Genomic DNA, 26,135 nt, shown 5'->3' with positions numbered 1-26,135 from the left:
AAGAAACATTTTTTTGTGTTGTTGGTGTAATGACATGGGTTTTATTGCGGTTTAAGGTTAAAAAAAACAAAAAAAACCCTTTTTATTCTATAATACGACATGGAGGCGGCAACAACAATACTACAAACGAGAATAAAAGATACGCTTTTTTTCTTTGTGTGAACATCCTGAGCGGCGTTATGCCAGCAAATCTTCCCACATACTGACGTAGAGATGTGTGGCGTGTTAGAACGAGCTGTTTCAGGGGGCGTGGATGAGTCTTTAACTTTTATAAAGAATACTCTCTTTGGATTTGAGGCCTTCTAGCTTTGCAACTTTACAGATCTTCTTTATTCACCAAGAGCTTGTAACACTCCACCAAGAGGAAAGAACAATTGAAATCGCATCATATGACCCTTTAAAAGACATTCAGTTCACAATTAAAACTGCGTCCACTGAAATTTTCAACAAATCAAGTTTGAGGACTTGAAAAAAAAACAAGTAGAAGACAACCATTATTGCAAGGGTGTGTTACTTTCTTTTGTATTGTCTCATCAAATTTAAAGGGCAGAAAAATGGAGCATTGAAATTATGCAGGATGTGATTTTGAACATCTTTAATTGGACAATAAATTAAGCAAAGTGTTACATAACTTTATTTTGTCCCGCCTCACAGGCACAACAAAATAGTTCAGTATTATAGCAGTTTTCATTCATCCTCAGACACAACCTGCTATTAAAGTTAAGATGTAATTTTTATGTACACATCCTAGTGTTTATGCCTCCCGAACTTTATGAAAAAAACCTTTGTGCAAAAACGTTCTGGGGTTTCACGTAGTCTGCCGATGAGAAATACCACCAATCTTTCCCTTAATAAATAAATAAAGCAGCTTGATTCATCATGCCCTGATTGTGTTTCATCTGCAGAAGTGTTGGGCTGCTGGATGTGGACATTACAGACGGTCTTCTGTGCTGAACTCTCCCTGATCGCTGGCAGACTCTGGATCCGTGTTATTCAGCAGCTCCACTAATAAAGCGACGAGCTCTCGGTCCTTACGGTCGTCGGAGGAGGATCTGCGGTCGGAGCGCAGACTGCGGTGGATCATGGCCTGCAGGGAGGTGCGCAGATCCCCAGATAACTCCCAGACGTGAGGAGAAAACTCCCAGCGGATGAGATTAAAGTGACCCGGTAACAGCACCTCCACACCATCTCCAACAACTGAGCAACAACAAAACACAAAAACATTTCAGAGCAAACATGCACCGACCAATCAGCTGTTTTGTTTTTATTATATTTAGGCAATGTCCATACTAGTCTATTTTAGTCTAGTTCTTTAGTCAATTAAAATTTAGTCATAGTCATGCTTCATTTATAGTTAAAGTTATAATCACCATTATTATGCTCAAATTGGTAATCGTGATTATTTGAGAAACTGCATGAAAATAACTGCACTTTAAGCCGAAAATCGACTCGTACACATGCTGTATTTGACCTCATCTGGTTTTCCTGATTTATTATACAGTATTATCAGAAATATAAACACATTCTAGTCTCTACATCTAAATAAAAGCAGTGATATTCCTAATATTAACTCAAAAATTACCTGCATGTTTTTGTCTATTGAAATGGGGAAAAAAGACTCTGTATTGTGAACTCAATCACAAACAACAGAGTTAAGATCAACTCCAATTTACATGTTTGTGGTTGCCAGGTTTGGAAGATAAAATAAATAGGGCACACAACGTGCCTTTTAAGAGAGAAAAGCTCTGAGTGAGTGGGGGGGTTTAAATTGATGATATCTGGCAACCGCAAGCATAAACTTTGTTGAGGTCCATGTTTTTACCTCCTTTAGAGAAATTTTAGATGTAGAAAGTTATTTTTTAAAGTACATTTTAGTATCTTTTTCTTCAACGATATTGAATGTTGATATAGTCACACTTAGTGTTTAATGATTTCAATGTTGTCTGTGTCTCATCTCAGTTATTGATTTGTCAACAAATATTTTTCTCTACAGTTTTCCTGCACTAAATGAGCACTAGTGCTGAGATTAGGGGCTTGACCTCTCTCGCTGAGGTCACAGTCCTGTGAGGAGCAGCAGCGCCAGCGGATTGAACCACCGTGAAGAGTCTCTGATGACACCTGACCATTTGATTTGACCGCCGAGAAGAAGGTGAGCCAGCGCAGTCTCGACAGATCCGGATTTCCTGCTGAAAGACACCAAAAGGATTTTATTTCAGTTAATGTTTATTTCACATAACAAAAGTTTTTTTGGTTTTGTTGTGCATCATTTCAGTCACTCCATATCCAGTAATAGTTGTGTGTTTACCGGTTAACAGAGGAGCGGTGCAGAAGCACAGGGCCGCTTTCTGTACGATACGACAGATTCTCTGGCCGAAATCTTCCACTTTTGGTCACGGTGCCTCTTTTCACCTGATGAATGAAGTTCATAAACTTTGTAAATAGATGTGCATCATTACAGAAATTGTGTTTGGTCCAGATACAGTTTTTATTTCTGTGCTGTGGCCAATACAGGCTTGTGCACAAGAAATCATGCACCAAAACAACTGACTGTAGTGCATTTTTAATTCATGCAATGCTTTTCAAATCTTGCCCTGAAACTTTAAACAAGAAATGATATGATCTGCTTACAAAATTACAGATATGTCACAGCACCTGTATGAGGTGGGGTAGAGTCCCGGCGATCAGCACAGCTTTGACCAGCTGCTCCTGATGACTGTGTAGATTCAGACGAGACGACAGACGCAGACCTTCAGCAGAACCCTCCAGAAGTCCAGCTTCACACAGATTCTCACTGAACTGCTGCATCAGGCCTGTTTGAGACCAGAGCAAGCAATCACGTGAAGAACGTGAATTTACATCACACCTATTCATTCAGCAGAGGCTTTTTATTCAAAGTGATTGAGGGATACAACAAAACCATTCATCCGAGGGACGCCACATAAGTACAAACCAGTCTCATATCTTCATATCTGTCGCAGGATGATTTTGTGCAGCATGCAGCAGAACACAATACATTTCACAGAACAGCAGCAAAGCTTCAGATGAATCTAATGTGACGTTCAGGGACGCAGAACCTGAACATTTACATACTTCATATTCCGGATCCAAAGAATTGTTATTAGATATTCTTCAGCTACAATCATTTTGTATCTGATCAGCAACTTCTCACTGATGAGTGAATGTGAACCAGTTTCAATGTTTTAAATGTTACCTTGTTATTGCTGCATTTAAACTTTTTTTATTAATTTAAAAATTCTTTGAAATTTCAAATTACACAAATCATATTTAAAAAACTTTTTTTTTTTCCAATATTGATGAGAATTTTTTTTTAATACATCACTGAATGAAATTTATAAGAACGTATAATCTGAGATTGATGAGAATTTCATTCTACTTGCATAAACTTTCTCTTTCAGATTTTCATGCTGGTTCATTAGTTGGTATGTAAAGTAAAAAAATAGCGTTTGCATTATTGACATTATTATTATTAACTGTTTTCTTAATTAATACTGTTCAGTTTCTTTGACACAATCTTTTTTTGTATAAAGTGCTATATAAATAGGTATATAAAAAGGTTTTATATAAAAAAGGTGACTTGACTTGGTGACGTATTTATGTAAAATTCAGTACAAAAGTGTGTGAGAAAAAGTATTTCTGACACCTCATACATACCTGTGTCAAAATGACCCAAACTTTTTTTTTTTTTTAATGGTTCAATCTCTAATAAAAAAATTGTACTAAAAAAATTAAAACGGGAAAATAAAAATAATAATAATAATAATCATATGTATTTTAGGGATCTTAAAGCATTTGCAAAGTTTCATTTCCTTACTATGTATTTTTATTTTTTATTTTTTATGCATCTCTTCCAGGTCAAAAACAGACCTGAATGCATTATGAGGACAATGCATAATCATAATCACAAAGATTTTACACAGACTCAGCATGGACATGTACGCTCACAATAACATGAGATGGCCGGGAGTAATTCTATTATTTAGATTTTAATTCAGTTTAATTAGATGGCCATGTAGTTTTAGCATCATGCTTTAAGTGTGTGCAGGTCTCACCGTGTATGAAGCGCAGGCTGGCTCCAGACAGAGTGTATGTGTCCAGAAACTCCTGCTTGCTCTCTTTGCCCTGCTGCTCTCTCCAGCTCTGAACGACTCGACTGAAGACCAGGTGATCGCTGCAGCTGGAGCCGCTCAGAGCCGCCTTGGCCTGCACAGAGACCACAGGAGGATTAAAACACGCACAGAAACCATCAACCTATGCTCTCCGAACGGCTCTCTGACCTTGGAGACGAGCGGCCCGGTTCTGCATGCTGTTATAGAAGGGGTCTCGCGTCAAGCAGGCCGCCACAGACAAGACGGGAAGAACACAGGAGAACAGAGCCGAGAGAACCAGAACCTTCCCCAGACGCGGGTCACACGACACGCAGGCCACGCGCTCGCCCAGCGGCGTCAGGTTCTCAGCAGCGTCCAGCACACCTGACCCACAGAGAGGAGAGACCACACACGAGAGAGCCGTGTACGTAAGAACACACGTGTGCTGCTGACCAAACCTGCTCCGATCAACAGAGAGCTCAAGGGATGGTGCATTTCAATACTGCTAACTACAGAAATGAGATGTTTCCTTGGCAGCTATTGGAAACAAGATAAGTTTAAGAACTAAGAGAGACTAATCTAAAACTAAAAAAAAAAAAAAAAAAAAAAAAAAAAAAAAATGAATGACAAAAATAACCTTTAAAATGAAAGTGGAAAAAGTGAAAAAAAATTAAAATGCATAAAAAAAAAATTAAAATTAAAATGAACAAAGAAAAAAAAAATCCTAGTAAAATTAACAAAACCTACAACAGTATATCAGTGACACTAAAATAAATAACTTTAAAAAACTTTAAAAAATAAATAAATAAGAGAAATGTGTCCTTGGCAGACACATAAAAAAAAAAATAAAAAAAAAAAAAGTACAAAAATAAACTAATCTAAGACTTAAAAAATTGAGTGATTGAAAGACAAAAACACAACAAAAATACTAAAACTTTCAAATTAAAATGAATACAGAAAAAAAAATAAAAAAATACAAAACCCAAGTAAAATATTGACAAAACCTACGATAGTATATCAGTGACACTAAAATAACACTAGAAAAATGTTAACTAAATGTTAACACAGCAAAATGACTAAAACGTTCAAATTAAAATGAATACAGGAGCTGTGTGTGTTAGTTAAGGCACAGGACAGAAGGAAGCCTGTATCATTTCAAACTGAATATATGCATTAAAAATTTAACTAATACATAAATACTACTTTATAAAAAGAGAAAAACACTTACCAATGTCCATCAGGTTCTTCACAGCGACTCTGACTGCTGCAGTATCCGGGGAATCAAGCACTCGTGACAGGGAAGTCCACAGCCTGCAGAGGAACAACAGCAACAACAACATGTTCAAATAATAACATGAATACAATCATAAACTGATCTGAACACAGAGAACTGACCAAAGTGAGCCTCATTTCTGAATTTAAAGCAAGCAGCTCGAAGCAGGAGACTCTGGCTCACTTTGCTGCGGGGACAGTGGATCTTGGCCTGAATGATGACGCTCTCCAGAGGGGTGCGCAGGATCTCCGGGACCGGAAACACAGCCATGCTCTCCAGCTGTCCTCCGGGGAAGAGGTGGTAGGAATGTCCAGGCTGACAGCGGCCCGCTCTTCCTCTTCTCTGAGTGACGTTAGCTTGTGAGATCCAGACCGTGTTCAGACCAGAGACCTGAGAACACACACTCTCGTAACTTAACATAACATTCAGAATCTGCTTGCTATTTCTGCATCCCAGGCCAGACTAAAAGGGTTATTTTATAAATTAGTCTTAGTAGTTCTTAACTATAACCATACTGTATGTGATCAGCAACTTCTTACTGATGAGTGAATGTGAAATTATATCAAAGTTTTAAATGTTACCATGTTATTACTGCATTTACCCCTCTTTTATTAATAGTTATTATGTGAAATTCTTTGAAATTTCAAATTATATGAAACACACACACAAAAAAAATATACACACAAGAAAACTATAAATAAAAAATAATAATAATAATAATATATAATAAATAAATATATATATATATATATATATATATATATATATATATATATATATATAATATATATATATATATATATATATATATATATATATATATATATACACACACAGAGTACAGGTCAAAAGTTTGGAAACATTACTATTTTTAATGTTTTTTGAAAGAAGTTTCTTCTGCTCATCAAGCCTGCATTTATTTGATCAAAAATACAGAAAAAACTGAATTTTTAGGATCATTATCACATGATCCTTGAGAAATCATTCTAATATGATGATTCATTATCAAAGTTGGAAACAGTTCTGCTGCTTAATATTTTTTCAGAACATGTGATATTTATAAAATATAAATATTTTGTAATAACAATATACACTATTGGTCAGTAATTTGGGGTCAGTAATTTTTTTGTTTCTTTCTTTTTTTTTTAAATAAAATCAATACTTTTATTCAGCAAGGATGTGTTAAATTGATAAAAAGTGATAGTAAAGAAAATATATTATTAGAATTTTTTTTTTTTTTTTGAATAAATGCAGTTCTTTTTAACCTTTTATTCATCAAATATATTAGACAGCAGAACTGTTTCCAACACTCATAATAAATCAGAATATTAGAAATGATTTCTAAATGATCATGTGATAGACTGGATGTTACATGTGACACTGAAGGCTGGAGTAATGATGCTGAAAATTCAGCTGCGCATCACAGGAATAAATTATTTTTTTAAAGTATATTCAAATAGAAAACTATTATTTTAAGTTGTAATAATATTTCACAATATTACTGTTTTTTCTGTATTTTTGATCAAATAAATGCAGGTTTGATGAGCAGAAGAGACTTCTTTCAAAAACATTAAAAATATTAATGTTTCCAAACTTTTGACCTGTACTGTGTGTGTGTGTGTGTGTGTATATATATATATTATATATAATATATATATATATATATATTTTTTTTTTTTTTTAAATAAAAAATAATGTATATTGATGGTCTTAAAGTTTCATTGCTAAGTTTCATTCTCTTACTAAAATCAATGCATTTTTTTCTAGAGTTTTTAAAGTTCTCTCGTCTGGCTGAAAACAGAGCGAATGTGTTCTGAGTGTTAAGGCGGGTGGAGGACCTTGGTTCTGGGGTCATAGTTCTGCTCTTTCTGACAGCCAGTGTCCAGCACGTGCACGATGTCGTCTATAGTGACGGAGGTCTCTGCGATGTTTGTGGTCAGGACGATCTTCCTCTGTCCGTCTGGAGGACGCTGGAACACCGTCTGCTGGTCCGATACTGCCATACTGGAGTGCACTAGAGAGGACAGAACACATGTCCAATGTATATACAGTCTAGAGTATTGAAGATTAGAATAAAGGTTTAAGTGTAACAGGATGCCGCTGTAGTTGTACTTTAAAGTTAAATTTGAGTGTGATCTGGATGTTGCTTTTTCTTCCAGCTTCTGTTGCACAGCTTTAATATCTTGCCATCCTGGGAGGAAACACAACACAGCGCCTGCAGCGGAGCAAACAAACACCGTCAGTCAGTACACGAGAGGAAGAAGAGGCCTGGTGTGACTCAGAGAGAAATCAGCACAGATCAAGCACCAGCTCTAAACTAATATGTGTCTGGATTTTGATGTGAGAGACAACAGGAGATGCACTTTTTCACTGGAGGAAGTGTTATTATGGATTATAGACTCTATGTTTTTGAGTTAAAAACATCTTAATGCTGGATGTGTTTCATCTTTTGTCTTCTCCAGATGTTCACTGATGGACTGGAGTGCTGTGGATTACTTGTGGATTATTGTGATGTTTTTATCAGCTGTTTGGACTCTCATTCTGACGGCACCCATTAGGACTGTAAATGTTATTTTTAATGGGATGACCAAATATACTTTGGTGAACAAACAAAATATAAAAATACATTAAATCACAACTATAACCAGCAGATGGCAGCAGAGGAGCACTTACTGACTTAGTAGTCATTCATTTTTTTTTTTTGCTTTATATTTTGAACTTATAAAATCAGTATCATAGAATATCAAATTTAACAAGAAATCAAATTTCGTCAAAGTTTTGGCCTTTTTTGGTTTATGAAAGTCAAAGTGCTTTAAAATAAAAACCACAATAATCAGACATCAGTCAGTTCAGTATAATATTACAGAAGTATAATGGTATATTTAATAAGAGTAAATTTTAATAAGATCCACTGGTGAGCAAGAGAATGCTACATTTAACACAGATGCATCACATCAGTCTAAAAGCATCTTCACCTGGCTCTCCGTTGCTGTGAATGTGGTCGATCACATCAGCCACTAGATCCAGATCAGGAGCGACTTCCTTTTCATCCTTGAGACAAAGAACAGGAGGAGAACGGTTTGTGATTCTGCAGACGATCAAACATCCTTACAGCGTGAAGCAAGCGTCCGAGGCTCACCACTCGGTCTCTCCTCGGCGGTGTCGGTCGACCCATCTCCGCCAGCACCTCCTCCAGGAACCGGGCCTGCACCGGATGCATGAATCCCGGCACACGCACCACCGGGCATCCGCCGAAATACTGCGAGAGCCGCTGCGTGTCGCCGGTGGCACTCATGAGCACCACGCGCAGGTCTGGATTGTCCTTGATGCTGGAGAGCAGCAGCGCCAGCAGCAGGTCCGTGTTCACGTCTCTCTCGTGCACCTCGTCCACGATCACGTGACTGATGCCCTGCAGACCGGGGTTGGACTGAAGTTTGCGCAGCAGGACTCCGACTGTGAGGAAGAGCAGAGCGCCACCGCTGCGCTCCGGCGGACGTGACTCCAGACGCACCTGAGACAGACACAGACCGCGCTCACACTCCAGAAAACTGCCCCCTTCAGGGAACTGCCCCTTTTATGGTGTAATAATTGCTTTAAGAGGTTTTGTTGTTTTAATGACTGTAAATGTTTTTTTTATTATTAATTTAGGTTAGAAATACTAAAATATGTACTGAAATGCACTGGAACTGAAATAAATAAAAATACATAAAAATGACGAAAACACAACAATTAGGCTACTTACACTTTAAACCTAACATGAAAACAACAAAAATACAAACTAATTCGAAATATTAATAACTATAATAGAATCTGAACTACACTAAAACAACACTTTTAGAAAACAAGTTTTTAGAGCTTCAAGTAAAGAAAGAATGAGTATAAAGATGCACACTGCAAATACATTAACAGTGCTTTATTTTTCAGGTACAGTCGGTGTATTGCGCAGCAGCATTCAAGAAACTGAACTAATGTACATGGATCAAAGACGTTAAGATGTTCGCATCAAAAGAAATGGACAAAAGTGATTTTGTGTCCATAGAAAGCACATTAAATGTAATTTTTCAGATCTACTTTTAAGGTTTCAAATAAGTTTTTGGAGAATAAAATGTCAAAATTTGGTTGATATAATGTTACATTGTCATTCAGTGTAACAATATTCATGCCAAAAATTCAAACAACATACTTAAAATATCTAAAAGAATAATGGAGCATACTAAATTTTATTGTGGTTTAAATTAGTAAAAAATTATTACTGACAAATGGGCAAAACCTAGGATAGTGTGAAATTTTTAATATGTAAAATTACAACTCATTAGTATTTGGGGTGAAAGTAATTAGTCTTTTAATATGTCATAAACTGATTTTTGTTGTAAATATTCCTGACGAGATTGTTACACTGAAGGACATTTTACTGGGTGTCTTCTTTAAATCAGGGGAAAATGTATGATATTTATTTTTTACTCAGAAAAACAAAAACAAAATTGCAATTAAATAAAACAGAAAACTTTTAGCATTTTTTGGGGGGGAAACTACAACAGTTTAAAGCAGTATTACACTTTTTTTTAATGCTTAAACACTTTTTTGTCTTTAACCCACATTTTTTTTTTGTTTAATGAATTTTTTGTATTTTGATTATTTTTAGATAGATTTTTACGTACAGGGATGTTTCTCTGTGCACTACGATATTTCTACAAATAAGCAGATCGTGGAGACATTTCAATCGTCCACAATCAGAAATCGTAATATTGCACATCGCTAATTATAGTTTTTATAACTTATTTTGTTAAATTAGTAGTTAATTGTTTAATAAAGTTTCAGTAATTTTGTGTTTTGGTGATTTTTGTATATATAGTTTTGTTTTAGTTTTATAGTATATTTATTTCAAGTAACAATTTGTTTGTTTGTGTTTTTTTAGTTCACTATAAATATCTGAACGAGCCTTTAAACTCAACAAATAAATGTTGGGACCTTGGTTTATTTGTGAACTATAGAGGAAAAAACTGATTCAAACATCTTCAAAATGTTTTATGTTCTTAAAAATCTTAAAATCGCAGAGAGATGCAGATCTTTTCTGTTATATTATGTTGTACACCTGCATGAAACAGATTACTGCAAAAGCAAAGGTGTCCGGAGACTCTTAGGTTATCTCCATCAGTAGCTGATTGGATATTGAGATGTGGGCGTCGGCCTTAAAAATGGAGGCGGATCTGAATGAGGGCGGGATTTATGTGGACTAAGCATTGGATAAGTCATGCAAAAATTAAATAATGAAACAATGATGTGCATCATATAACAAAATCAATAACATGCATTTAAAAAAAAAAAAAAAAAAGAGATATTTCACGCGACTCATATTTCTGAAAGCTGTAGTATGTTCTTGCCTGGTATCCCACGCAGTGACGGAGGGCGGGTCCCATCTCCTGCGCTACACGGTGTGCCACAGACACGGCGCTGATCCGGCGAGGCTGCGTGACCAGGATGTTGCACTCGGCCCCCTCTCCTCTCCTAACGTGCCCCTCCAGCAGGAAGCGCGGGATCCGTGTGGTCTTCCCGCATCCTGTCTCTCCTGCGATCACAACCACCTGCGAGGACCTCACCGCCTCCAGCACGCTGTCTTTATAGGAGTCCACGGGAAGCTCCACCCCCCTGCCAGGCCCCGCCCTCATCCACAGGCTGAGCAGGTGGTCGCTGAGAGACTCCGCCTCCTCGGAGCGTAAAGCACGGTACGGCTTACCGGTGATCGCATCTGTGATGAAGTCATCATCATCATCATCATCAGTGCTGAAGGACGACTCGCGCTGAACGGACCGCTGCTCCTCTTCATCCCACAGCTTCTGAACCTCAGCCTCCACTGGATACTAAACACATATCAAACAGCCACACACTGTTTCAACAATTCAATCAATATAAAACTGTATTTAGTTGTGATTTCTGTTAGGGATGTGTGATATTTATCATCTATGATAATATCATAACTGTCATTTTTAACAATGTGCAAGCTGGCATTATCAAGTATATGCAAAAGAACCCGAATGCAGTTAAAATGCCCATTTCATTCATGTTATGAAACACAAGCAAGAGTGTGTTTTCCTGATTATTTGCGCTTGAGCTCGACTGCAAATGAGACTTTGATCTTATGTAACAGTTTAACAAACAATTTGTTAATATTACGTGAGTTGCATGCATTTTAGACACATTGTAATCATTTTTATCTGTTTAGCAAACAAAGATAGTTCCAAATAAAGCCAGATCAGAACATTGTGCGCTGTTTTGTTGCTGAACGAATCAGTTTTTGAATGAATCATTTGAGTCAATGATTCAAATATCCATTCATACACACACTCGCTTGCTTTGTTTCTAAACGAATCAGTCACTTTGAACAAATCGTTTGAATGAAGGATAACTAATCATTCACTTTTGGTTTGTTTTTAGAATAATATGTATCTTTTATTAAGTCTTTAGAGTTTATGATTTGTTTGTTTTTGAATGGAATGTTTTCATTTTCTCATTATTTATTTTACAATATCCAAATAAAAAAATCATGTGTCCATCTGTATTCTAACACACATAATTCTGAAATGTCCTGTGTGTACGTCTGATTGTCCGGTGTGTGTTTCACCTGTGTGAGGTACTCCTGGATCCTGCGCTCGAGATCTGTGGGTATGTGGATGCGGCAGGGCCGTCTGTGTCTCTCTCCAGCTTCACGCACCTGCTGCTGATGGTACCTGGCGTGAGTCAGAGGATGGTTCTGCTCATCCAGAAGATTCAGCTCCTGTGGACCCAACCAAAGCAGTCAGTGCTGGGGCTGGATGAATGAAAGACTGGACAAGCACAGTACTTCCCACTGAGACAGAGAGTAAGGGTTATTCACAGCTAGAGAATTAGATTTTTATTGCATGAAGTTTTCTTCTCAAATTGTGGTTTGCAGAGAAAGTGAAAATAGGTTTTCACAAAGTGTGATGATGGTGCATTCATTTACATCCCAGCAATAAATCACTTCTCAAATTCAGTTAAGTTTGTTGGTGCACATAACTTATTTTTGATAAGATGCACAGATTACAGCCGTGTTTCCTGCAGCAACGACACGCAAAAATAAAAACACAGCATGACCTGTTGTCTGATTCAAGATCAAATGACTGTATGTGCATGTTATCAACCCAACCTTAAACCGGAGACATGCCAGTGCTGCTGCATTCGACTCTGCTTCCAGTCTGCGACGTCCATGAGCGGTAAAGGTCATCTCCTCCGGCCAGCGTACGGTCAACTCACACGTCTTTACCTTTCCACCGGTAGTTCTGTACTGAAGCAGCTCCTACACCGGAGAACAGAGAAACAGGAATCAGTGTCTATCTGTCAGATGTGTGCGCTGATCAGTAATGGTTTATAACTTACTCGGACTCTATTGGATGATGTGGCCACCTGAATGACGCTGCCAAGAACTGCCTTAGGCTTTGGAAATATGGAGAGCGCCTCAGTCACTGCTGGATCCTCTTCTGTGGTCCTGTAACACATCAAACATCAGATACAGACAGAGATCATGCCAAATGCACAAACATGTACAACTAGATATCAAACAGCATGTCATATTTATACGAAAGGATGATTTTGAATCATACTACAGGTATTCCTGTCCACTCCTGACTCCTACCACACAAGCATCTCGACGCAGGACATCAGTTTCCAGAATATATCTAGACTGAGTGATGTGTGTAGTAATAATGTGTAGACAATAAGATGACTTTTTTCTTTACCACTGGGAAGCATCGAGATGAGAGTACAGAGAGTGCACATGGTAAAACCTTAAAAAAAAGAAAAAGAAAAATAATGATAAAAAGTAAAAAAATATATATATACACATGGGACACACAGCATATATATATATATATATATATATATATATATATATATATATATATATATATATATATATAATATATATATATATGTGCATGCAATCCAACATTTATTTAAATATTCTATTTATGAATAGAAAAATTGAAACACTGGTTTGCATGGCTTTCTTGCACTTTTATCTCTCTAAACAATGGATGGCATTTTTTTTTTTTTTTAAATGTGGAAGTTATCATTAATACATTAACGCAATCGCTTATTTACACAAGGATTTATGGAATAATAAAGGCCTATTTCAAAAGTTTACAACATTTTGTTCCATTTTTTTTCTTAAAAAAAAAAACAGAAACGAACATTTTGTCATCATTTGCTGTACGAGTTTCTTTCTTCTGTTGAACATAAAAGAACATATTTTGAAGAATGCTGGTAATCAAACAGTTGATGGTCCCCATTGACTTCCATTTCTTTCCCCACTATGGAAGTCGAAGGGGACCAACAACTGTTTGGTTCTTCAAAATATCTTCTTTTGTGTTCAACATAAGAGAGAAACTATTACTGAAACAATTACTGATATGACTCAAGTCATATAAATTAACAAATGGGGTACCTCAGGGCTCGCTCCTTGGCCCCATCCACTTTTTAACATACACAAAAATCACTAAGCCCTATTAATCAGTCACATTGCTTTTGAGTACAACATCACTAACAAGCTGACGTTACTGATAACACCTTTAATATATCCAACAACCAAGAGCACATCCTTGCAAGCATATTTTGACCGTGATCTATTCTAATGTACATTACACTACATATCTGTCATCAAACAATTTTGCAGATTTTTTTTTTTGGCATATTGTGTTTAACGATTTCAACCTATGGTGGATATGGTGACTAGAATCTTACTGTGCATATCATTCCCCTGCACACTTGTATACGACTGGAATGACAAACTTAAAATAATAAACTCAGCTGCAGGATTAGACTACCCTTGGGCTCTTTCCTTCTGGGATTTCTTCTGGAATGGCAGATATTTAAGACGATCATGGACAGCCACATCCTCTTCATCTTCCCAGACAGACGTCTGCCTCCCTTTCTGTCTCGTCATTCCTGTTACGGACGGTTGCGTTCCTTGATGGAGGACTCCCAGCTCCTAAAAACACAATGCAGAAATTTCAGGATTGCTAAATATTCAAATAGTGGTCTAATAATCTATCATTTTTTTTTTTTTTGTGAAAAGAAAAGAAAACTTATTTGTGAAATTACTTTCGCATTTTATTGGTTAAGTGAATTTAATTTTTTTTAGAATTTTATTGGTTAAGTGCTTATTTGTGAAATTACTTTCGCATTTTATTGGTAAAAAATAAATAACTGAAACACGGCCTGTTTCCAAAACAATGCCAGATTGTAGAGATGTAGCATTGCATCAGTGTCTCAATGGAAGTGAATGGGTTGCCGTCAGAATGAGAGTCCAACATAAATAAAACATCACAATAACCACAAGTAATCCACAGCACTCCAGTTCCCAGTGAACATCTGGAGAAGACAAAAGGGGAACAAATCAGCATTGAAGACGTTTTTAACTCAAATACATAGAGTGTCTAATCCATAATAACACCTTCCTCTGAAAAAGTGAATGGTGTTAATCAGGAGATTAAATCTGCACAATCAAGCAGCGTTTAAACACTCTAAACTAATATGTGTCTGGATTTTGATGTGAGTACAACAGGAGAGCACTTTTTCACTGCAGGAAGTGTTTATTATGGATTATAGATCTATGGATTTGGAGTTAAAAAAAGCTCTTAATGCTGGATTTTTTTTCTTTTGTCTTCTCCAGTTTCACTGATGGACTGGAGTGCTGTGGATTACTTGTGGATTACGGTGATGTTTTTATCAGCTGTTTGGACTCTCATTCTGACGGCACCCATTCACTTCCATTGATGAGACACTGATGCAATGCTACATTTCTCCAAATCTGATGAAGAAACAAACTCATCCTAATCTTAGCATATATTAACCAAATGTTCATTTTGGGTTGAACTACTCCTTTAAGCACATCACAGTCTTACTCTGAGTCTACAGAGAGCCGCTGCTGCCGCGTGACGCTCCGCCTCCACCCTCCGCGTCCCGAAGCCCTCGGTCTCGATCCTCTCGGGCCACTGCAGCGTGACTGTCGCTCTCTAACAAACACACATCCAACACAGCACTGCTGCGTCAAGTATAAAACAGCTCAAGTGCATGATAACACATAAATATGCACGCCATAATCACAGAGCAGCATGCGCTCGAGCGATAGTCCTCCTCAGACGCGTCTAACCTTGACTTCTCCCTCGGTGCAGGTGTACTGGATGTACTGCGACAGATCGGACTGACCCAGAGACTTGGACAGGGTGGCGAACAGGAGGTTCTTCGGCTGGGGAAACTCTCGAAGAAGATCAGGACCTGCACGAACATGTCAGGAGATGATAAAGCGCTTGTCTTGAGATGTTGCGTGATGTGTTTGTGTACGCCGACCTCGCGCGACTTACCTTTGTGAACCGTTTCCGGCGAAGAACGCCGATGTTTATGTGTGACACCAACTTTAGTCCTGTAATGACACACCGACGTCCAGTTTGACCAGATGTCTTTCTTCATTTCAGGAGTTTTTCTCCTTAAAGTGACCAGTGCGCGAGCCCGCATGAGTGCCGCACAGGACGCCGCCATGTCTAATGTCTTCTTCGCCGCTTTTGACGGAAAACCTGCTGGCGGTGGCGCCACCTACTGGAATTGCGATCAAATATGGAATTACATCATTCTTTTAAGTTTCCAGATACATAAAACGAGACACAAATAATGTAATTCTACTCCAGTGCACATATCATCTACTCCGATATTATCTATAAGAATTTGTTTTATTGTAACAGATACATTTCTGCATTATGCAGCTTAGCACAATAAACACAAATAATATAAAACACTACCCTAACCCTTTTTTTTTCTTTCCTTTTCTGATGCTAAAAGGCTTGAACTTACATGAAGGTCTAAGCATCACACTCCTCTACAAAAACACTGTCAAATGACAAAACAGATTTTTTTTAAAGTAATTTATTTAAAACAAATCCAAGATTACAATAGAAATATAGACTGAGAACGATAAATTGACAAACGTTTTTCCTTCTGAACAAGAGCAGCTACTGCAACGGCTGCAATCTTAATAAAACACAAACAAGTTTATATGTTTAAGTGAGGGTTTTTAAAACATCTTCAGTCACGTTTCGCTTCGCAACAATGTTCCAGCATCATCACAGAAGTCAAATATAACGAGCCACGCTGGCTGTAATTAGCTTCACTGAAAGAAAGCTCAGATCAACCGAAGGAGTTGTAAAAACAGTTCGCATCAGGCCATCATTTTCATCATGGACACTCAATAAATAAATCAACCAGTCTATTAAAACAGCATTCTCAGACAGTGTTTGTAGCAGGTCTCTTCATCTTCTCTCGAGGTCTGTCATCCTCACAGCTCTCTACAGCGCTAGCAATTCTCATCAGCTGCTCAAAACAAACACCACATGTTAAAACATACAGACATTTAGCAAAGCATTTGAGAATCTTTCTGCAAAATCCTTTTTTTTACAAAATAAATGAATACTAGAATATGCATTCAACCGATCAAAAGTGTTATAATGTTACAAAAGATTTTATTTCAAATATGAACTTTCTGTTCATCTGTGAATCCTGAAAAATAAAATGCATCACGGTTTCCACAAAAATATTGTTTTCAACATTGATAATAATCAGAAATGTTTCTTGAGCAGCAAATCATCATATTAGAATGATTTCTGAAGATCATGTGACACTGAAGACTGGAGCAATGATGCTGAAAATACAGCTGCGCATCACAGAAATAAATTACACTTTAACAGAGATTCACACAGAAAACAGCTGTTTTACTTTATAATAATATTTCACTGTTTTTACTGTATTTGAATCAAATGAACGCTGAGCAGAAGAGACTCTTTCAGAAACATCAAACACATCTTTGAGCCGCAGAGTGAGCTGTATGTGATACTCACTCTCTTCTTCTGCTTTTCTGCGTTTTCTACAGACACACAGTATGAGAGCGGTCACTGTGAGAGCCACAGGAATCAGCAGCAGACAGAAGAGCAGCGAGTCGTCTGAAATCAGAAACAGGGCCAAGCAGCTTGATGTCAAGCACAGCAGCAGATCCACAGAAATAACTATTAACTATCCGTGCATTTAGTCCCACAAATGAAAATTCTGCTCTTTCAGATGTTTAAGTAATGGATTAAGTCCTGTATTCAGAGCCCAAATAAAATATGGCAATGCATTAATTACATCTAAACCTCACTGGTTCTTCTATCTATGACAACATCATGATCTGAGGTCATGTGACTTCAACAACCAATGATGATTGACGCCAGATTGGATTGAGGATGCCTGGCTAAAATTTTATATTTATATTTTGTTGTTGTTGTTAAGACACACATAAATGATGGAAAGCCAAAATATTAAATATCACAGGTGTATTTAATGAGTAATGCACTATTTTGTAGAGTGGGAACAAAATGACGATTTTCACCTGAGATTTGGAGCCAAGTTACAGGAGGTTAAAATGACTTCAGAAAGACAGCAGCATCATGATGTTATTTGTACACAGAGATTGAAACTCTATCAGTCAAATCTTATGACTTTAGCAGTCTTTGTTGCATTATATGCCAATGGTGACAGTATAAAAATAGCAACAACAACAAAAAAAAAACACTTTTTTACGATGTTTGCAGGCTTGTCACTCAGGAATTTCATATCATTTTAGCTTTTGTTTCTTAAACTTTTCTTTTGGTATCTACATTTTTAAGTCCCCCTATGGTTCATTTCCAAAGACATATGGATTTCAGTGTGAGCAAATGATTCAATTGTACACAGGTCAGAAACAGCTTCCAGTTATTTCTACTGTACAAAAACAGTCCGTTACGCTGCTCGATACTGCAAACTGGTATTACTCGTAATCATAAACACACTGGTGTGTAGCACAAATAATTTTACTGTTAACTGCACTTTGTAATTCTACTAAACTTGCATTTTTTAAGAAAATAGCCAGATTGTACAGACATATTCTTCAGATATCTTCTTTTGCATATAAAACAGCATATGGGTTAGCAAATGAGGACAGAATCTGAATTTTGGGGTGATTTTATAAAAATATTTTTGGGTTGTATTTTTTTGTTTAATTATGTGCATATGTGTTCATGTAAAAGGAAAGGAAGAGGATGCACCTGAGGCAGCTGGAGGCGGCTGGCAGAGATCGGTGATGTTGAAGAGCGTGCTGTGGTTGCTGATGGAGTTATTGACCACACAGCTGTAGCTGTTTTCATCGTGATACTCCACCTCCAGAGGCAGAGAGAGAGAGCTGCTGGAATCAGAGCCGCTGACGCTGGACACTAAATCACTGCCCTTAAAGAAGGACAGAGTGGCCCGGGACGCGTTGGTCACAGAACACACGAGGACACACGCTGGACCCGCAGACCGTTCTGAAGCTGTGGAGTTCTGAGAGGAGTCAGCGCTGATGATGGGAACCGAGAGAGCAGCTGGAATAAATATAACAATCTCAGAAAGCACAGTCTCTAACAGTTAATCACAGCTTTATATTCTTTCTTACCATAGACGATAACATCAAACCTCTTGTGGGAAGTCTTTCTGTCATGGATGATTGTTAACTTATAACGTCCAGAGTGTTCAGATTTGGTGTTTTTAATGGTCAGGGACCCGGTCTGATGGTTCAGCTGCAGTGCGTCTCTAAACGGCATCTTTCCGCTCACGTATATCGAGAGCATGTAGGACCACTTCATGAGCTCCGCGATCTGGTTGTCTGGACTGTCCGGTCCAAACACCCACACGATGTGATCGTCTCTCCGGACCGTGCCCAGGTCAGTGTGAAGAGTGACCGGATCTCCCAGCATGACCCTCACGGTTTCAGTGTTATCTGTGTCTGCACCAAACACACCTGCAGAAACACAAGCAGCCAGATCCTCAGATTCACATCCTTCCTGTGAAGCCTGGGGTCAAACTGAGCCTACAGCAACTCTGACAAATATGATCATTATATTTTTAAACCTTAAAATGTCTGTGCATATTTTGGTGAAAAAATAAAAAATAAACATTACATGCAGAATAAATTTCTGTTGTGTTTTACCTTTTCCAGATGAATCTCTCCATTGCCTCTCAACGATTAAATATCTAATCAGTAAATATAATGCATGCCTTGGCATCAATTTACATTTTACTATTACTGCACTGCATATGAAGCTCATTTTTTGAGTTTCATCTACCTTTGTGTGTTTACAAGCACTGTACACTACACACATTTTTACAAGCATCTATCAAATTATTTTTCATATATTTTTTTATTTTTTTTTGTTGTTTTCCATAGACATAATCATTTTTTATACTGTGCAAACTGCATTTTTATTCCCCTAATCATCACACAAAACTTTATGCATTTTTACATTTTTACAAATCTTAGAAAATTAGGACCTTTGTTTGTTTGTTTGTTATGCATCGTTTACGTAGGGGAAAAAAGTTATGCTTTGTCCTAAAAAGTATTTAAAATATCAGGTCGGTAAAGTGTAAGTAAATAAAAATAAATTATATTGTCAATTTAAGTAATTTATTGATATATTTAAATATTTGGCGTCTATTTGACCCCACACATTAAAACCATGGTTGAAACTTGCACATAACAGAAGGGTTAAGAAATCTAACTTAAACAAGATCTCGTTCAAACGTTGCTACACAGCCACGACTGTTTGATTAAACGTGTGATGTCTTTAAATAAGACAGAGATGAGGAACAGTTTTTCTTGTTAAATGCATTTGGAAAGAGAACGTGTGTAAATCAAGAATCCACATTAGGCTACTTCAGAGTGCAGCAGAAGCGCAAAACTAGATCAGATGCCCTTTAAAAGCACGGAACTCACCGATCAGTAAACACAGGAGAAACACAGATGTATGAATCATTGTCCTCCACAGAGAACTGAGAGACTGCTGGGTAATGAACGGGTGAACCGTGAACCGTGTCTAGAGTCAGTGATCAAGCCGAATTAATATCAGTGTCGGATCCGGATCGACTGCGGCGTGTTTACACCTGAAGCGTGTTTGAGTCCAGACCGAGTCTTTCCTCGGGTTTATAATCGCTTCTGTGAGGCGAGCTGCACTTCGGATCACTTCTGGGTTTTGTCGAACCTCATCGAAAATGCTGTGATGTTGAATCCTACACTCAGATGATCAGGAACGATATTTAAGATAAATGTAAGCCACGGTTGTGGATCTGCAGTCACTGCCTCAATTACTGTCTGAGGACGAGAAGGTCCTGCATCACATGCAGTTTTTTTTTTTTTTTTTTTTTTTTTTTTTAAGACGTTTTATCAGCTGAACAATTGCTACGTTGAACAGAATTCATTAAACACACTGTACTTCTGTCCCTTACAGCCTTGTTTTTATTCCAGAAAAAATCCACTTATTAATATCTTTTGATGTGCCTGGCATTTCAAAACATCTGAATGCATGTTTGATTCATAAGGACACTAACATGTTAATCAAACCAATACAGAGTCTCATTCATAACAGCTTCAAGATTCAAGATTTTTATTTGTCACATACAGGATTATATAGAGCATATATAACCAGCAGTGAAATGTAAGTCAGGTCCGCTCCATGGACAGTGCAATTATTAAAGATTAACAGATGAAATATAAATAAATATAGGTATGAAAGAATGAAATAAAAGTAAACAATAAAAATATATGAATAAAATATAAAAAAAGATGTATATTGTAGAATTAAATATAGAATAGAACATAATGTGCATGAAAGTAAACTGTAGTCTTAAATATTAAGATACACAGGAATGTACAAGAGGCAAATGTGCAAACAGGTTGACACTTACAGTATGTCAATGTGAGGTAGAGAATGATGAATATCTTACTGATAAAGTGAATATTAAGTGGAGACATGAAGATGTTAAGAGGCTGGTTTTGAGTTTAGGAGCCTCATGGCATGGGGGAAGAAACTCTAGTTTTTTTATCATCAGGTAACGGAAGTGCTAACCAGATGGCAGCAAAGTGGAAAGATGGTTACTGGGGTGGATTGTGCCAGGTTTAATGGATTTAAGATGAGAATGGCAGAGTAAAAATTTGTTTTAATGTTATTTGTTTCCAGTTCCAGTTATAGTTCACGAAACCTTTCACAGAACCATCGTTACACTAAAGTCGTTGTTTATCACACTACTGTGAATTCCTTTAAACAAACAGCTCATGTTGAGATTTGATCAGAAATAACATTTTTCTGGTTCCTGAGGAAAGCTCAGTGAAGGGTCGGTCGCTCCTCTTGAACTGATTGTTGGTTTAGATACAGATCTAAAGGAGGAAAGTGGAGAACTGTTAATTCTGGAAAGCGTTCAGCTGGAGAACAGGATTGTTTAACTGATTGCATTAATTGTGCAGCATCTGTACTGTGAAAGTCCATCTTTGTTGCCCTGCTGCCTTAAAACATTATTAACCTAACAGTAAAGTTTAAAAGTGGAGGCCAGCCTTTAAAAGAAGTCCATGTGATTTATTTACTTAAGTTGATTTATTTCTCAGACAGTCAGTGTTCATGTGATTGGGTTGAAGGGTTAGTTCAGGCTAGATCTGTGTTAATGCAGAAGAATTTGAAAATGGATCTTTTTCGGTATATTTTGGCCTTTTTTTCCTTTTCTTTTCTTTTTTTTTTTTTTTTTTTTGTCCAACAGAAGCAGCTTTTTGAAGATGCTCTCTTTGAAGTACACTAAAAACACACATCTGCATGTTCATGATGCACATTGAACACACACACACACACACACATACATACATAAATATATATATATCTTCTATATATAATATATATATATATATATAGTTAGTATTATGTATATATATGTGTGTGTGTGTGTATATTTAATATTATTATTATTAAAGTGAACAGCAGGTACATGATATAATGATATGGCTAAATAAAAATTTTACTTTGTACAATCTTCATATCACTTTTCTGCAATGATGACAGAATGTTTATAACAGATAGTTGTGTTTTAGACCATGATGTTTATTTGGAATTTGACCTGGGGCCAGTTGCATAAAACCTTTAGACTGGTCTTACAATGATCGGGATTGCATTTTATATATATATATATATATATATATATATATATATATATATTATATATATATATATATATATATATATATATATATATATATATTTATTTATTTGTTTATTTAATTTATTTTAATTTTTTTTTTTTCAGTATTATGATGTTGGAAATAAATGTAATATATGTATATTGTGATATATGTTACATATATGTTAAAGAAAGACTTGTTTTTCATTTTATTTTATTCACAAATACAATAGTATTGAAATTAAATCACGTTTAAGTAAACTTATAAAGAAATTAGATATTGTTATTATTGCGTTGAAGTCTAAAGGATAAAATTATAGATTTGAACTGAAGAGGACATAACAGAACACAACTTTTGTTATGAACGAGAGAGACTTTTATTTTAGCTTGACGTCATGACGTCACGGGGACGGTGCGTGCTGCGTGCGCTGACGAAAGGTTTTGTGGTTTCTGGCGCTTCAGTGTTTAAACGAAATGAAACGATAAAGGTTGTTTGAAGTTTTGGTAAATGTGCTGTTAATAACACGGATTATTACTGAAGACATTCTGCCTCAGTAATGTGTAGTGGATGTGGTTACTCGAGGAATGTGTTACTGTAATGTTTGAGGCCTGTTGACATCAAGAATGAAGCGAATTTTTAATAAATGTGCGCTTGATCTACACAGCAGCATTTATTATTAAAATATAATCTGTACACTCTCTAGCCTTGAGTCGCTATGTATGTGTGTATCTTGTTTTAAAGCGAGTGGAGTTTTGGAGGTTTTATTCTGCAAGTGAAGCACTGAATTGCATTTTGGATGTGACTGCTGTCCTCATTTATAGTTCATACTGTACCACATCATAAAATAAATAATCTGTTCTGTTGTGTTTAACCCTTAACTGTCAGCCCCACTGAACATAAGCGTGAACGTGCTCTAGCCAAACTAAAATAAATATTTAGTAACCAAAATTGCTATAAAATTTTAGCCTTATGTCTAAATAAGTTATGTTGATACAAAAAATAAATAAATATTAATAATAAATAGAAATAGATTCCTGTGAGTTTTTATTTAGGACGTTATACCAAAAAAAAAAAAAAAAAGATATTTTCTTTTCAGTTAAATGTCCTTTTAATTTTTTCATTATATAAAAGGTGTGATAAAAAGACAAATGTCAATGTTTAACACAGTTGAATAAAACTCATTGTGCTTTTGTAGTATTACTAGAAGGTGCACTGATTTTTACATTATTTATATTTGATTTGTCAGATCTGGACCTCCACAGCATCTTGATTGACGTCTCCAGTGAAGCCCCTCCCACAGCTGGAGTGAAGCTCCTCTGTAGTATTACTAGAAGGTGCAAGCGAATCCGTCTAGTACAGCCGGAGTGAAGCCCCTGGGAGCTAATCCCGTACAGCTGGAGTGAAGCCCCTCCCACAGCTGGAGTGAAGCCCCTCCCCACAGTCTCGAAGTGAAGCCCCTCCCACAGCTGGAGTGAAGCCCCTCCCACAGCCGAAACCCCCACAAGCCCTCCTCCACAGCTGGAGTGAAGCCCTCCCCGGGAGCGAAGTGAAGCCCCTGTGAAGCCCCTCCACAACTGAAGTGAAGCCCCTCCCACAGCTGGGAGCGAATCCGTCTCGTACCGCTGAAGAGACCAGGCAGTGAAGGATGGAGTTTGTCAGAGTGGTGATTGGGGACGTGAGTGATCCAGAACCATTCACGATATTAAAGGAGGACCCCGAGGAACAAAAGGGTTGGTTCCCGATTTTACTCATGTGTATAGATCATATGTGTAATATAATGCTGTTTATTTCAAAGGGCTACTAAAATTTGGCATTGAGTGCACTTTTAATTGTCAGAAGTTTTGCCAAAAGAGTTCTGTGTTTGTTTCAGAGCCGGTGGAGGTGAAAGAGGAAAGCCACGAGCTGAATGAAGTGGAGGAGGAACCTCGTGCGATCATAAGCAGCTCAGAGACTGAAAATAAAAGCCCACAGAAATCAGCACTCGTCTGTCCTCACTGTGGAAAGACTTTCAGACAGAGAGGACACCTCGACGATCACATAAGGACTCACACCGGAGAGAAGCCTTACGCCTGCCTCCAGTGCGGAAAGAGCTTCACACACAAAGGAAACCTTAAGGACCACATGAGGATTCACTCGGGAGAGAGACGGTTCGCCTGTCAGCACTGCGGGAAGAGGTTCACGCATAAAGCCAACCTGACGGATCACATCCGGATCCACACGGGAGAGAAGCCGTTCTCCTGCGACCAGTGCGGGAAGAGCTTCACACACGCCACCAGCCTGAAGACTCACCTGCTGTCTCACTCCGGAGAGCGGCCCTTCGGCTGCGATCAGTGCGGACAGAGATTCATTCTGGCGGCGCACCTGAAGAGACACCTGAGGATCCACACCAACGAGAGACCCCACGTGTGCTCCTTCTGCGGGAAGAGCTTCTTGTGGCTCTGCTACTTCAAAGACCACCAGAAGAAGCACACGGGCGTGAAAGCTCACGTGTGCTCCGAGTGCGGCAGCGCCTTCACGAGAGCCAGCGAGCTGAAGATGCACCAGAGGACACACACCGGAGAGAAACCCTACACCTGCTCGTGCTGCGGGAAGAGCTTCGCCGAGTCTGGAAACCTGAAGAAACACCAGCGGGTTCACACCGGAGAGAAGCCCTACCAGTGTCCCTCGTGTGCGGGCAGTTTCAGTCAGTTCAGCCATTTACTGAGACACTTAAAGCAGCAGAGCTGTCCGAAGCTGACGCAGTTCATCTTCAGGCCTCCGGGAGAACAATCATCCTCCGGTGCGGCACTCACCATTCATCCGAAGGTGGAACTCCTGCCAGAATAACAGCTCCGACTCTGATATCTATAGTTATAAGACTAACATGAAGTTTGGGATCAGAATGATTTTTAATGTTTTTTTATTTAATCAAAATTACAGGAAAAATTTTAGTATTGTTTAAAACAGCTGTTTTCTGTGTGAATATCTGTTAAACTGTAATTTATTTCTGTGATGTGCAGCTGTATTTTCAGCATCATTACTCCAGTCTTCAGTGTCACATGATCTTCGGAAATCATTCTAATATGATGATTTATTATCAGAGCTGCTTAATATTTATTTGGAACCTGTGAGACTTTTTTTCAGGATTCTTTGATGAATAACAAGTTAAAAAGAAAAGCATTTATTTAAAATGGAAATCTTTTCTAACAATATACACTACAGTTCAAAAAGTTTGGGGTCAGTACATGTTTATTCTTTCTTGTTTTGTAAGAAATTAAAAGTTTTATTCAGCAAGGATGTGTTAAATTGTGATAGCAAAGATTTATATTTTGATTTATTTCTAAATAAATAAAAATAAAATTTATTGAAGTATAATTTTTGAATTTAAGGGTTTTTTTTAGAGATATTTGTAAGATTTATATTTTTAATTATTGTTGTAATTTTTAATCATATTAGAATGATTTCTGAAGATCGTGTGACACTTTATACTGGAGTAATGATGCTGATGGGAATTCAGCTTTGATCACAGAAATAAATACAATTTTAAAGCATATTAAAATAGAAACCATTATTTTATATTGTAATAATAACATTTTGCAAAATTACTGTTTTCTTCTGTATTTTTGATCAAATAAATGCAGTCTTGATGAGCAGAAGAGACTTCTTTAAAAAACATTACAAGCCTTACTGATCTCAAACTTTTGAGCGTTAAGTGTGTATTCTGATGATGAAG

General features: G+C 37.4%; 3 protein-coding genes across 3 annotated transcripts; 1 reads left to right on the top strand and 2 right to left on the bottom strand.

The window, feature by feature from the left end:
- Positions 1 to 701: 701 nt before the first annotated feature.
- On the bottom strand, positions 702 to 15,967 carry LOC109059323 (ATP-dependent RNA helicase DHX30-like). The gene is given in 24 exon segments (XM_042768982.1): positions 702 to 1,197; positions 2,040 to 2,061; positions 2,063 to 2,115; positions 2,118 to 2,164; positions 2,306 to 2,409; positions 2,653 to 2,810; positions 4,071 to 4,221; positions 4,296 to 4,307; positions 4,309 to 4,490; positions 5,335 to 5,404; positions 5,406 to 5,417; positions 5,563 to 5,769; positions 7,218 to 7,393; positions 7,490 to 7,594; positions 8,355 to 8,430; positions 8,519 to 8,890; positions 10,761 to 11,237; positions 11,999 to 12,151; positions 12,542 to 12,691; positions 12,772 to 12,880; positions 14,217 to 14,380; positions 15,297 to 15,407; positions 15,545 to 15,669; positions 15,756 to 15,967. Coding segments are annotated over 24 exon segments (3,477 nt in total). The 5' UTR covers positions 15,931 to 15,967; the 3' UTR covers positions 702 to 931.
- A 635-nt stretch (positions 15,968 to 16,602) lies between these two features.
- zgc:113293 (uncharacterized protein LOC550593 homolog) lies at positions 16,603 to 20,473 on the bottom strand. The gene is made up of 5 exons (XM_042768967.1): positions 20,201 to 20,473; positions 18,884 to 19,228; positions 18,501 to 18,812; positions 17,280 to 17,381; positions 16,603 to 16,755 (listed from the first exon to the last, which is right to left on the bottom strand). Exons 1-5 carry the CDS (start codon positions 20,238 to 20,240, stop codon positions 16,739 to 16,741), a joined length of 816 nt encoding a protein of 271 aa, XP_042624901.1. The 5' UTR covers positions 20,241 to 20,473; the 3' UTR covers positions 16,603 to 16,738.
- A 3,506-nt stretch (positions 20,474 to 23,979) lies between these two features.
- Positions 23,980 to 25,360, top strand: LOC109059326 (oocyte zinc finger protein XlCOF26-like). The gene is made up of 2 exons (XM_019076516.2): positions 23,980 to 24,153; positions 24,294 to 25,360. The coding sequence occupies exons 1-2, from the start codon at positions 24,069 to 24,071 to the stop codon at positions 25,247 to 25,249; spliced, it is 1,041 nt and encodes a 346-aa protein (XP_018932061.2). The 5' UTR covers positions 23,980 to 24,068; the 3' UTR covers positions 25,250 to 25,360.
- Positions 25,361 to 26,135: the final 775 nt, after the last annotated feature.

This window comes from Cyprinus carpio, chromosome A2 (genome assembly GCF_018340385.1).
Source record: "Cyprinus carpio isolate SPL01 chromosome A2, ASM1834038v1, whole genome shotgun sequence".
NCBI lineage: Eukaryota > Metazoa > Chordata > Actinopteri > Cypriniformes > Cyprinidae > Cyprinus > Cyprinus carpio.
Note: the sequence above shows the minus strand (reverse complement) of the source record. Positions and strands in the feature narration are given on the sequence as shown.

What these genes read in the sequence shown, in the direction of transcription:
- zgc:113293 (XM_042768967.1), bottom strand. Translation starts at nt 20,240, where the DNA reads ATGATTCATACATCTGTGTTTCTCCTGTGTTTACTGATCG. An exon ending in TCTCCTGTGTTTACTGATCG is followed by an intron (nt 19,229 to 20,200) that starts GTGAGTTCCGTG and finishes GTGTTTCTGCAG; the next exon opens with GTGTGTTTGGTGCAGACACA. An exon ending in GCCGCCTCCAGCTGCCTCAG is followed by an intron (nt 17,382 to 18,500) that starts GTGCATCCTCTT and finishes TTCTGATTTCAG; the next exon opens with ACGACTCGCTGCTCTTCTGT.
- LOC109059326 (XM_019076516.2), top strand. Translation starts at nt 24,069, where the DNA reads ATGGAGTTTGTCAGAGTGGTGATTGGGGACGTGAGTGATCCAGAACCA. An exon ending in GGACCCCGAGGAACAAAAGG is followed by an intron (nt 24,154 to 24,293) that starts GTTGGTTCCCGA and finishes TGTTTGTTTCAG; the next exon opens with AGCCGGTGGAGGTGAAAGAG.